This window comes from Myotis daubentonii, chromosome 3, assembly GCF_963259705.1.
Source record: "Myotis daubentonii chromosome 3, mMyoDau2.1, whole genome shotgun sequence".
Classification (NCBI taxonomy): Eukaryota; Metazoa; Chordata; class Mammalia; order Chiroptera; family Vespertilionidae; genus Myotis; species Myotis daubentonii.
This window is the reverse complement of record NC_081842.1, coordinates 115,923,289-115,937,019: the sequence shown is the minus strand read 5'-3', so window position 1 is coordinate 115,937,019 and position 13,731 is coordinate 115,923,289. Positions and strand designations below refer to the sequence as shown.

General features: G+C 42.7%; 1 protein-coding gene across 3 annotated transcripts in view; it reads left to right on the top strand.

Annotated features, from left to right (window-relative positions):
* Positions 1–13,731, top strand: part of PLS1 (plastin 1) — a 128,412-nt gene that overhangs the window by 73,249 nt on the left and 41,432 nt on the right. For all 3 annotated transcript variants that reach the window (XM_059688263.1, XM_059688264.1, XM_059688262.1), the window contains 2 exons: positions 159–324; positions 403–545. In XM_059688263.1, the coding sequence (XP_059544246.1) occupies positions 159–324; positions 403–545 (309 nt within the window). The remainder of the gene's footprint in view (positions 1–158; positions 325–402; positions 546–13,731) is intronic.

The following is a 13,731-nucleotide window of genomic DNA, read 5'->3' as shown; positions in this document are numbered from 1 at the left end:
TAGAAAATTTCTTTTAAATATTGGTGTTTTGCTTATTTAAATATTATGTTTAAAAATCTGAAATTTCACAATCCTTTGTTTCTTATTTACCTTCTTAACTTGTTGATAAGACTTTAGAAAGTACTTCCTCATGGGTATTTTTCTTTGTGGCAAATCAGGAAAATTTAAACCTAGCCTTGAATTCTGCCTCAGCCATTGGATGTACAGTGGTCAATATTGGTGCACAGGATCTCAAAGAAGGAAAACCTCACTTGGTCTTGGGACTTCTCTGGCAGATCATCAAAGTTGGTCTTTTTGCTGATATTGAGATTTCCAGGAATGAAGGTATGATCATCAAAAATATTTACTTTTCATTTACGTACACTTGCTGCAAGAATTTATATTTCTATGTTTTCCTCTCAGCTCTGATTGCATTGCTAAATGAAGGTGAGGAACTAGAAGAGCTGATGAAGCTTTCTCCAGAGGAGTTATTGCTGCGATGGGTGAACTACCATTTGACCAATGCAGGATGGCATACCATCAACAACTTCAGCCAAGACATTAAGGTTTATATTTTAAGGTTCAAATTTGTAACATAAAGTAAGGATGAAGAATGTAAAATCAAAAAAGATACAGACTTGCCTGGCCAGTGTGTCTCAGTGGTTGAGCGTCAACCTATGAACCAGGAGGTCATGGTTCCATTCCCTGTAGGGCGCATGCCCGGGTGGTGGGCTCCATTTCTAGTAGAGGACACTCAGGAAGCAGCCGATCAATGATTCTCTCTCATCATTGATGTTTCTATCTTTCTCCCTCTCCCTTCCTCTCTGAAATCAATAAAAATGTATTTTTTAAAAAAGAGAAATACAGACTTAAATTTGGATTGGAATTTAATTCACAAGGGCACAGTTTAGGAAATGAAATTTTGCATTTCTCTGAGAATTATAATCACAATATCTTATATTTAAAAAGAACTGGTTTATTGGCTTTTAATAAGAAATACAACTGGCTATGAAATGAAGGAGATACTCCTTAGCAGATTAAAGCATTCTTTCCATTTTATATTACACAGATATACTAAAGTATAAAGTGAATGTCAGTCTGAGAATTACATCTGTTTGATGGACTAGAGGCCCAGTTCAACACTCTTACTGCCACTTTGCCAATAACCAGCTAATAGGAAACCAAATTATCTGAGGGCACAGAGAATCAATAGGCAAAAGGAGGTCTTCAGGTAGGTCTCTCAACCATGGTAGCTTGAAACACTTCCCTCGCTACTGGGAGACCATTGTCAAGGAAACTATAACATTCAGTCTTCCTAATAACTGTTATTGTCACTGCATAGACAGGCATTGCCAAATTGTGTCCCTGTGACTCTTCTCTATATGCTTTTTGTGTGTTTGTTTTTCATACTAATTAGTGTTAACAGTAACTCATATTTTCTCTTTAGATACATTAACACCTTCAGTCAGGTTATATTTTTGCCCTAATGGCCTAGATGACAATCTCTCTTTGAAGTGACATTGTATTTCTCTGCTTTCATCTAAAATATGCTCATTTAAAATTTTATTTGGGGGGCTCTCTCTCTTTTTCTTTTGGTATTTCTACAAACTTTATTTTGTATGACAGGTGAGTTTAGTTCAGCAAATCTAACTCCAATTTTTTTAAAAAATATATTTTATTGATTTTTTACAGAGAGGAAGGGAGAGAGATAGAGAGTTAGAAACATTGATGAGAGAGAAACATCGATCAGCTGCCTCCTGCACATCTCCAGTAGGTACCGCAACCCAGGTACATGCCCTTGACCGGAATCGAACCTGGGACCTTTCAGTCTGCAAGCCGACGCTCTATCCACTGAGCCAAACTGGTTTCGGCTCTAACTCCAATTTAATGTCATGTCTTTAACATACAAATGTGATCATTTTTAAATATTTGCCACAATTTTTTTCAGTTTAGTCATTATATTAATCATTTTTTTAAATTAAATCTGTATTGTTGAAAATATTACATATATCTCCCTTTTCCCCCCATTGACCCATTCTAGCCCATCCCCTACCACAGGCTTTCACCTATTGTCTGTGTCCATGGGTTATGCATAAAGGCATATACATTCTTCTGTTGATCTCTTCCTCTCCACCCACCCTTCTCCTCCTTCCCTATGAGATTCCACAGTCTGTTCTATGCTTCTATGTCTATGGATCCACTCCATTCATCTGTTTATTTTGTTAATTAGATTCCACATATAAGTGAGATCATGTGAGACTTTGTATTTCTCTGACTAGCTTATTTCATTTAGCATAATACTCTCCAGGTCCCTCCATGCTGTCTCAAAGAGTAAGAGATTCTTATTTTTTACTGCTGCATAGTATTCCATGGTGTAAATGTACTACAGCTTTTTTTTCACTTATCTACTGATGGGCACTTGGACTGTTTCTAGATCTTAGCTATCGTAAATTGCGCTGCTGTGAACATAGGGGTGCATATATTCTTTCTGATTGGTGCTTTGGGACTCTTAGGATATATTCCTAGAAGTGGGATCACTGGGTCAAATGGCAGTTCTATATTTAATTTTTTGAGGAAACTCCATATTGCTTTTCATATTGTCTGCCAGTCTGCATTCCCACCAGTAGTCAATTAGGGTTCCTTTTTGTCCACATCTTCACCAGCACTTGTTGTTTGTTGATTTGTTAATGGTAGCCATTCTGAAAGGTGTGACATGATGCCTCATTGTCATTTTAATTTGCATCTCTCTGATGATCAGTGGCTTTGAGCATTTTTGCATGTTTCTTGGACATCTATATGTCCACTTTGGAGAAGTGTCTATTTAGGTCCTTTGTTCATTTTTAATTGGATTGTTTGTCTTCCTTTGGTTAAGTTGTATGAGTTCCTTATATATTTTGGATATTAAATTTTATCAGATGTAACATTGCCAAATATGTTCTCCCATAGAGTGGGCTCCCTTTTCAATTTGTTGATGATTTCTTTTGCTGTGCAGAAGCTTCTCATTTTGAGGTAGTCCCATTTGTTTATTTTCTCCATAGTTTTCTTTGCCCTAGGACAGTGGTTGGCAAACTCATTAGTCAACAGAGCCAAATATTAACAGTACAACGATTGAAATTTCTTTTGAGAGCCAAATTTTTTAAACTTAAACTATATAGGTAGGTACATTGTTACTAACTTAATTAGGGTACTCCTAAGCTGGCCTTTGCTAAAAATGTCCTCAGTCTGATTGAGGTACGTTCGCTGAGGTCAACCCCTTCCAACTCTCCCATCCACACTCATCTTGTATACTTGTTTCATCTATCTTTTGTCACCCATGCGTGACTTGCGGACGCGACTAGCACTAACCACTGCACAATGAGACTGCTGACTGACTGGCTCACTCAACTCGTGCATGAATAGCACGTGCCTCGCCCCCGCACTGCGTATCTCCCCGGCCCACCTGTGCCGTGTCTCCCGTCGCCCAACCGACTAACACCCCTCACTTCTTCTAAACGCCACTTCTTCAAAATAGACTCACCCATGCTGAAAACTGACTTCTGCACATGGGCCACGAAGTTTCAGTTGCACTGTACATGCATGCCCGCACGTGGTATTTTGTGGAAGAGCCACACTCAAGGGGCCAAAGAGCCGCACGTGGCTCGCGAGCTGCGGTTTGCCGACCACTGCCCTAGGAGATATATAGGTAGACATGTTGCTATGAAAGATGTCTGAAATTTTGCTGCCTATGGTTTCTTCTGGGATTTTTATGCTTTTGCAACTTATATTTAAGTCTTTAACCCATTTTGAGTTTATTCTTGTGTATGGTGTAAGTTGGTGGTCTAGTTTCATTTTTGTGCATGTATCTATCCAATTTTCCCAACACCACTTATTGAAGAGAGTGTCTCCCTGTATGTTCTTGCCTCCTTTGTTAAATATTAATTGAACATAATGACTTGGGTCGATTTCTGGGGTCTCGATTCTCTTCCATTGATCTATATGCCTGTTCTTGTGCCAGTACCAGGCTGTGTTGAGTATAGTGGCTTTGTAGTATAACATGATATCTGATATTGTGGTCCCTCTCACTTTGTTCTTCTTTCTCAAGATTGCTGCAGCTATTCAGGGATTTTTTTGGTTCCATATAAATTTTTGGAGTATTTGCTATAGATCTGTGAATTATGCTGTTAGTATTTTAATAGTGATTGCATTGAATCTGTAGATTTCTTTGGGTAGTATGGACATTTTAATAATGATATTTCTACCAATCCATGAACATAGTATATTCTTCTACTTCCTCTCTCTCTTTTTTCAACATCCTGTAGTTTTCTGAATACAAGTCTTTTACTTCTTTGTTTAAGTTTATTCCTAAGTATCTTAACTTTTTTTTGTTGCAATGATAAATGGTTTGTTTAGTTTCTCTTTCTGAGAATTATTATTGTATAAAAATGCCTTAGATTTCTGGATGTTAATTTTGCATCCTGCTACATTGCCAAATTCCTTTATTAAATCCAGTAGTTTTTTGGTGGAATCTTTAGGGTTTTCTATGTACAATATCATGTCATCAGTGATTAATGACAATTTTACTTCCTCCTTTCCAATTTGGAGGCCTTTTGTTTCTTTTTCCTGTCTGATCACTGTGGCTAGATTTCCAGTACTTGGAATGAGAGTGGTGAAAGAGGACATCCCTGCCTTGTTCCTGTTCTTAAGGGCAACACTTTTAGTTTTTGCCCATTGAATACAATGTTCGCTATAGGATTGTCATGAATGGCCTTTATTATGTTGAGATATACTCTCTATTCCTACTTTGCTGAGAGTTTTTTTTTTATCAAAATAGGTTGTTGGATTTTGTCAAATGCTTTTTCTTTGTTTATTGATATGATCATGTGATTTTTGTCTTTCAGTTTGTTTATGTGATGTATTACGTTTATTGATTTGTGAATATTGTACCAGCCTTGCATCCTGGAATAAATCCCACTTGGTCATGATGTATGATCTTTTTAATATATTGCTGGATCCAATTTGCTAATATTTTGTTGAGAATTTTATCATCTGTGTTCATCATGGATATTGGCCTATAGTTCTCTTTTTTGTTAGTGCCTATATATGGGTTTGGAATTAGGATAATGCTGGCTTCATAGAAAGAACTTGGAAGTGTTCCTTACTCTTGGATTTTTTGAAATAGTTTGAGGAATATAGGTGTTAGTTCTTCTTTGAATGTTTGGTAAAACTCCCCTCTGAAGCCATCTGGACCAGGGCTTTTGTTTGCTGGGAGTTTTTGATTACTGTTTCTATTTCATCAGTTGTTATTGGCCTATTCAGGTTTTCTGATTCTTCCTGATTCAGTTTTGGAAGATTGTATCTTTTTAGGAATTTGTCCATTTCATCCACATTGTCTGGCTTTTTGGCATATAGTTGTTCATAGTATTATATTACAATCCTTTGTATTCCTCTGGTGTCAGTTGTTACTTCTCTACTTTCATTTCTGATTTTATTTATTTGGGTCCTCTCTCTTTGTTTCTTGGTAAGTCTGGCTATGGTTCATCAGTCTTTTTTATCTTTTCAAAGAACCAACTCTTGGTTTCATTGATTTTTTTTTTGTCTCTATGTCATTTATCTCTGCGCTAATCGTTATTTCCTTCCTTCTACTTTCTCTGGGATTTTCTTGTTGTTCTCTTTCTAATTCTTTAAGTTGTATGGTTAAATAGTTTATTAATAATTTTTCTTTTCTTTTTTTTTAAATATATTTTATTGATTTTTTACAGAGAGTAAGGGAGAGAGATAGAGAGTTAGAAACATCGATGAGAGAGAAACATCGATCAGCTGCCTCCTGCACATCTCCTACAGGGGATATGCCCGCAACCCAGGTACATGCCCTTGCCCGGAATCGAACCTGGGACCTTTCAGTCCACAGGCCGACGCTCTATCCACTGAGCCAAACCGGTTTCGGCAATTTTTCTTGTTTTTTGAAGTAGGCCGGTAGTGCTATGAACTTCCCACTTAGGACTGCTTTTGCTGTGTCCCAGAAATTTGGGGTTGTTGTGTGTTCATTTTCATTTATTTGCAGGAAGTTTTTTATTTCTTTTGTGATCTCATTGGTAACCAATTTATTGTTTAAAACATGCTATTTAGCCTCAATGGGTTTGAATGTTTTTGTGTGTTTTTACTTTAGTTGATTTCTAATTTCATTCCATTGTGATCTGAGAAGATGCTTGATATGATTCAATTTTCTTGAACTTGTAGAGACTTGTTTTGTGTCCTAACATTATTCTTTGAGAATAATCCATGTGCACCTGAGAAGAATGTATATTCTGCAACTTTGGCATGAAATGTTCTACCCATCTGATCCAGTGTGTCTTTTAGAGTCACTGTTCCCTTGTTAACTTTTTGTCTGGAAGATCTATCCAGTGAAGTCAGCGGGGTGTTAAAGTCCCCTAACATGACTGTATTGTTGTTGATATCTCCCTTAAAGTCCTTTAGAAGTTTTATGTATATAAATATGTATATATATATATATATATATATATATATATATATATATATATATACACACACACACACACACACACACACACACACACACGCACACACTTAGGTGCTCCTATATTGGGTGTATATATGGTTACCACGGTTATATCTTCTTGTTGGATTGATCCCTTTAGTATTAAGTAGTGACCTTTATTGTCTCATCAATGTGATGGCTTTCATTTTGAAGTCTATTTTGTCAGATATGAGTATTGCTACCCCAGGTTTTATTTCATTTCCATTTGCATGGAAACATTTTTCCCATCCCTTCACTCTTATCCTGTGTGAGTCTTTTGTTCTGAGCTAGGTTTCTTGTTGCAGTGCTGGTTTGATGGTGATAAACTCATTAGCCTTTGTTTGTCTGGGAAGCTCTTTATTTCACTGTCTACTTTGAATGATAGCCTTGCTGGATGTTGTAATCTTGGTTTCAGATCCTTGCTGTTCATTACCTTGAATACTTCATGCCATTCTCTTCTGGCTGTACATTGTGGGGTGTTTTTTTTTTAATAAATATGTTTTTGTTGATTTCAGAATGGAAGGCAGAGGGAGAGATAGAAACATCAATGATGTGATAGAGTCATAGACCAGCTGCCTCCTGCACTCCCCGCAATGGGGATTGAGCCTGCAACCTGGGCATGTGCCTTGACCAGGAATCAAACCGTGACCTCCTCCTTCATAAGTGGATCCTCAACCACTGAGCCATGCTGGCTGGGCTGGTCTGTAGAGTTTCTGATGAGAAATCATATAATAGCTTTATGGAGCCGCTTTGTAGGTAACAGTTTGCTTTTCTCTTGCTGCCTTTAAGGTTCTCTCTTTTTCTTTAATTTTGGCATTTTAATTATGGGTATGGGCTGATTTGCATTCTTCTTGCTTAGCACTCTTCTTGCTTTGTGCCTCCTAAACTTGTGTGACTTTTTCTTCACCAGGTTAGGTAAGTTTTCTGCCATTATCTCTTCAAACATGTTCTCTATCACTTGCTCTCTCTCTTTCACTTCCGGCACAACTATTATGCAAATATTGTTATGATCATGTTGTCCCACAGTTCCCTTATACTCTTTTCCTGTTTTTTAATTGTTTTTTTTTTCTTTTTGGTTCTCTAATTGACTGATTTTTTCTACCCCGTCTTATAACTCACTGATTCCATCCTCAGCTTCTCCTAATCTGCTTTATATTCCCTCCACTGTGTTCTTTGTTATTGCTATGTCATTCATAGTTTCTATATCTTTTCTCATGCTGTTGAGCATCTTTGACATCATTATTTTGAACACAATGTTTGATAAATTTCTTCTCTCCATTTCATTTAGTTCTTCTTCTGGAGAATTCCCTTGTTCTTTCATTTATGGCTTTTTTGTTTCCCCATTTTGGCTGCCTGTTTGGGTTTGTGTCTGTGTATTAGGTAGATCTGCTATGACTTTTAATCCCTAGTTCAGGACAGTGTCGGATGCTGTTTGTGACTGGCCCTGAGTACCCTATCAGCAATCCACAGCTTGTGGCTTCCTCTGCTGGGGCTGGGTAACTTTGGAAAGGACCAAGATATGCACCAGCGTCTGCTTTTCCTAGCTCAGGACCCAGAAGGAGATCAGGCAAAGACTCAAAGCCTCCAGAGATGCTCTTCTGACTGCAGTCTGATTGTTATCAGCCTTAATTAGTCTCAGGATATCAACCACAGGGTCGGGGAGAGTTCTTCCAACAGGATGGGGCAACTGCCTTCCTTCCAGGCAAAAAGCACTTGGATAGCAAAGATCTGCAGAAGAAAGTTGTCCTCTGCAGCATGAGGGAATGACTCAGCTCAGGAAACCAGGGTGGGTGCTCTTTGAGCTCCCACCCCAGAGCTCCCAACCCAAACAGCTCTAGTCCACTCTTCTCTCCCTCTGCTGGAGCACAAAGTGAGTGACTGCACAGCACATGAAATTTTGTGCATTGGCCCTTTAAGAGGGTGCCTGCATTTTCAGCCGTCTCTGACTGGCAGAGAGCAACCCTTTGAGTTTCAAAGCCAGATGTTCTGTGGGCACCTTACCCAGTTCTGGTGCTTTGGGCTGGGGAGCCCAGCTTGGGGTTTACACCCCAGAGTTCTCAGTGGGAACCCCCCTCACCCCCACCACAGCTGATACATCCCACCGGGACTTCAGCTGCTATCTATCTAAGCCTGGCCAGTCCTTTCGCATCTCTGCATTTCCTACCAATCTCTGTCAGTGGTTCTCAACCTTGGCTGCACATTAGAATCACCTGGAATCTTTTTAAAATCCTAATTCCTGGGCCTCATCCTCCGGAAATTCTGTTTCTTTGTTACTAATGTTGTGGCCCCACCCCATAACAAAGAAACAGTATTTACAGAGGATGAGGCCCAGAAATCAGGATTTTAAAAAGATTCCCAGGTGATTCTAATGTGCAGCCGAGGTTGAGAACCACTGCATCTCCACTTTCTGTCCTTGGTTATCAGGGTTCTCTCCAGCTAGTCCTCAGTTGATTTTTCAGTGTGGTTTTCTATATTTTAGTTGTGCTTCCAGTTTGGTCCTAGGAGAGTGTCAGTGTAGCTTCCACTTACTCTGTCATCATTTTGAAATTGCTCTCTTTTTTTAAAAAGGAAATTTATTGGTCTTTAACTGGCTCAAATTGCAAATAAAAAAATCAGGTAGTGGTTTTAGCATAAGACATGTGATGTGTCTTTGCCAGCTGTCTCTATAGCTCTTCAGTGCCCAGGAGAGGAAAGGTCTCAAAGCAAAATCACAATGTCAGTGGTAGGGCCCTGGCAAAAGAAGATTGAATGAGTTCACATGTAATTGCTGGGCCCACAGGGACAGTCTTACATTGGTATTTTAATTCTGCACATACCATAGCCTGTGAAAAATATGAAATGGAAGACATACACCTCAAACTCTTTAAGGACACATTTAACATTATAGGCTGGGTGTAATATCTAAAGAGTTGAATTTCTTAAAAGCCTATATTTGTTAACTTCACATACACATCTGTTACCTGGAATGCCTGAACACATCTTTGACTTATTGAAATTAGAACTGAACAAAAAGAAAGAAAACTCTGTGAATCAACTGTCTTTGCTCTGTTCCAAAGAAGAAAAGAGAAATCTGACAGCGGCAGATTTCCCATTGAAATTATGTTCCCAAAGTATGTGCTAGAATTCTCCCAGTGGGATCACCACACAAGGTGACACAAGCTTAATACTTGGTCCTTGTACACTGAACATGTTTTCTGCACGATACTCAGGTTTGATTGTTTGATGTTAATTTTAGGAAAATGCAGCTACACTCTTCTTCATTATGAACACAGACTGCAAATATGCCTAACAATTCCCGTATTGCCAATCTGTAACCTCATGCATACAAATTTAAAAATTAACAGGTGGCAAGCATGAATATTTTCTCAAAGTGTTCCCAAAATGCATTAGCACTATTGATGTTTTTCCTGTGCCTGCTCCAAAGAGATAAAAAAACACATGCTTACCACTTGCAGAAAGGGATTTCCAGAGACTAGCATCTTAACCAAAGAGAGGGTTCACTGAAACATAACTGCCAGTGGTCTTAATCCAGCATCTAGAAGGGTTCAGGAATCTGGAGAAGCACTGTGTGTAAATTAATCAAGAGTCCAAAGAGAAAACATAATTTTGAAAGGCATTTGGGGGCCAGAGGAGCTTGGCTAAAGAAACCAAGTTCTCCTTGTCTCAGGACCCCTTGCTATTTATTAACACAAATTGTCCTAAGGCAAGGTAGATATATATATTCTATCTAATAATAGACAAATATGGTAATTGACTGTACCTTTGCTATGCCCCCCATTGGCTAATCAGTGCGATATGCAAATTAACCACCAACGAAGATGGCGGCTAATTTGCATACTGCAGGCAGGGCAGGTCAGCGCCATCCCGCCTGCCCTGCCGCCATCCAGGCCTGCTATCTGCGACCCGGGGTGGCGGGTATCCCGTGTGTGACCCGACCTGGGGCGGCTGGGTGGGGCAGCAGCAATTGGCTGGCCCACCCAAGCGTCCCATGTGCAACCTGACCCAGGGCAGGGGGGCGGACAGCATGGCTCCTCTGTCATGCCAGCTTCCTCATCACAGCTCCCTTGGGGGCCTAAGCCTTTAGTCGGACATCCCCCAAGGGCTCCCTGGCTGCAAGCTTAGGCCTGATCCCCCGGGGAGTGGGCCTAAATCGACAGGTGGACATCCCCCAAGGGTTTCTGGACTGCAAATGGGCGCAGGCCGGGCTGAGGAACACCCCCCACCCCCGAGTGCACAAATTTTTGTGCACCAGGCCTCTAGTATATATCCTATCTAATAAAAGACAAAAAGGGCAATTGACCGTACCTTCGCTATGCTTCCCATTGGCTAATCAGCGGGATATGCAAATTAACCACCAAAAAAGATGGCGGCCGGCAGCCACGCAGCTGAAGCGAGCAGGAGGCTTGCTTGCTCCAGTGATGGAGGAAGCCAAGGTTCCCCGCCTGCCGCGGCCCGGCTTTAAGCTCCGAAAGCAACAAAGTTTCAATTATAGAAGCTAAACAAACCCCAGATACCTGCTTTCAGCAGGCCGTGGCCTCAGAGCGGCAGCAAGCAGGAGCCAGCTCTCAGCTCCCGACGCCAACAAAGTTTCAATTATAGAAGGTAAATAAATCCCAGAATAAAAAAAATAAAAATAAAAAAAGGAGAGGCTGGGAGCTTCAGTCACCCTCCAGCCTGAAAACGGCCCTCAGCCCCTCACCCAGACTGGCCAGGCACCTCAGTGGGGACCCCCACCCTAAAGGGGGTGTGACCAGCCTGAAAATGGCCCTCAGCCCCTCACCCAGACTGGACAGGCACCCCAGTGGGGACCCCCACCCTGAAGGGGGTGTGACCAGCTGCAAACAGCCATCAGCCCCTCACCCAGGCTGGCCAGGCACCCAAGCAGAACCCCCACCCTGATCCAGGACACCCTTCAGGGCAAACCAGCTGGCCCCCACCTATGCACCAGGCCTCTATCCTACATAGTAAAAGGGTAATATGCAAACTGACCCTAACAGCAGAAAGACTGGGAATGACTGGTCACTATGACACACACTGCCCACCAGGGGGTAGACGCTCAATGCAGGAGCTGCCCTCTGGTGGTCAATGCGCTCCCACATGGGGGAGCTCTGTTCAGCCACAAGCCAGGCTGATGGCTGCCAGTACAGCAGTGGTGGTGGGAGCTTCTCCTGACTCCTCAGCAGCGCTAAGGATGTCAGACTGCAGCTTAGGTCTGCTCCCCGCTGGCAAGTGGACATCCCCTGAGGGGTCCCAGAGTGGCAGAGGAAACAGGCCGGGCTGAGGGACCCCACCCCGACCCCCTGAGTGCACAAATTTTTGTGCACCTGGCCTCTAGTGTGTGTATGTGTGTATATGTGTGTGTGTTTACATATATATATATATATATATATATATATATATATATATATATATATATATATCCTATCTAATAAAAGAGAAACATGGTAATTAGCATATGACCGCTACCCTTCCCATTGGCTAATCAGGGCAATATGCAAATTAACTGCCAGCCAAGATGGCGGCCGGCAGCCCGGCAGCTTGAAACTAACATGAGGCTTGCTTGCTTCAGTGATGGAGTAAACCAACGTTCCCCGCCTGCTGCTGCCGGCCTCTGAGCTGCAACTCTAGGCAACTATGTTACAAATATAGAAGCTAAACAAAACCCCAGAAACCTGCTTTATTCGGCCAGGCTTCAGCCAGCAGGATCGCAACATTGTTTCAAATACAGAAGGTAAACAAAGGCCAGAAACCTGCTTTCAGCAGCGGAGGCCTAAGGGCTGGAGCCAAGCCTCAGAGCTAAAGCTAGCCCAGAATAAAAAAGAAAAAGAAAAAAGAAAAAAAGGAGCAGTTGAGAGCTTCAGTCACCCCCAGCCTGAAAACAGCCCTCAGCCCCTCACCCAGACTGGCCAGGCACCCCAGTGGGGACCCCCACCCTGAAGGGTGTGTGACCAGCTGCAAACAGCCATCATCCCCTCATCCAGGCTGGCCAGGCACCCCAGTGAGGACCCCCACCCTGATCCAGGACACCCTTCAGGGCAAACCAGCCGGCACCCACCCGTGCACCAGGCCTCTATCCTATATAGTAAAAGGGTAATATGCCTCCCAGCACCGGGATCAGCGGAACCGAGAGGCCTCCCGGCACCGGGATCAGTGTGACGGGGGCAGCGCCCAAACTCCCTGATCACCCTGCGGCTCTGTGTGTGACAGGGGGTGGGGCCACAACCTTCCTATCCGCCCTGCTCTGTTCGTGACAGGGGAAGGCGCCCCAACCCCCTGATCAGCCCTGCTCTGTGCCTGATAGGGGGAGCTCCCCAACCCCCTGATCGCCCTGCAGCTCTGTGTGTGACAGGGTGCGGCGCCCCAAGCCCCCCTCCCCCCACCGGCCCTGCTCTGTGTGTGACTGGGTAGAGCCATAACCTCCCCATCAGCCCTGCCCTGAGTGTGACAGTGGCGGTGCCCCAACCCCCTGATTGGCCCTGCTCTGTGCGTGACAGGGGGCAGTGCCCCAACCCCCCAATCGGCCCTACCCTGAGCGTGACTGAGGGTGGCATCGCAACCTCCCGATCTGCCCTGCTCTGAGCCTGACCAGGGGCTGCACCTAGGGATTGGGCCTGCCCTCTCCCACCCAGGAGCAGGCCTAAGCCAGCAGGTCGTTATCTCCCGAGGGGTCCCAGACTGGGAGAGGGCACAGGCCGGGCTGAGGGACCCCCCTCCCCCCGAGTGCACAAATTTTTGTGCACCCGGCCTCTAATATATATATATAATCTCAAAGGGTAGGGTTAGATATACAGAATCATTGTCAGATTGGTGAAACTGCCTATGGTTTTTCAGGTGTTTGGCCAGTAGGAGGCAATAACAAGTACATTGAAATGCCCTGAGCTGTCTGGCAACAAGCAATCATTTAATGCATCCTTTTCAGGTTGGGGAAATGCCCTCAGCCATTTCCAGATGATTCAGCCCTGCTGACATGCTGGAATTGGCTTCTGGAACATAACTGGTATTGAGTCCTCATAGTCTAAAGTTATATTACAAGTATATGTTGGCCTTTTATTTTAAACTATTGTATAGTTAATTAAAAGCAATCAGGAGCTCTGGAACCTTACTTGCAGGAACCAGAGTACAGAACATAGTTTCAAGTTGGACAGACTGCTAGCAGACAGTTATTTCTCAAGAATCTTCTACACAAAAGTTGTTCTCCATACTAGGCATATATTCTCTCAGCAGGACACAAGGGCAAT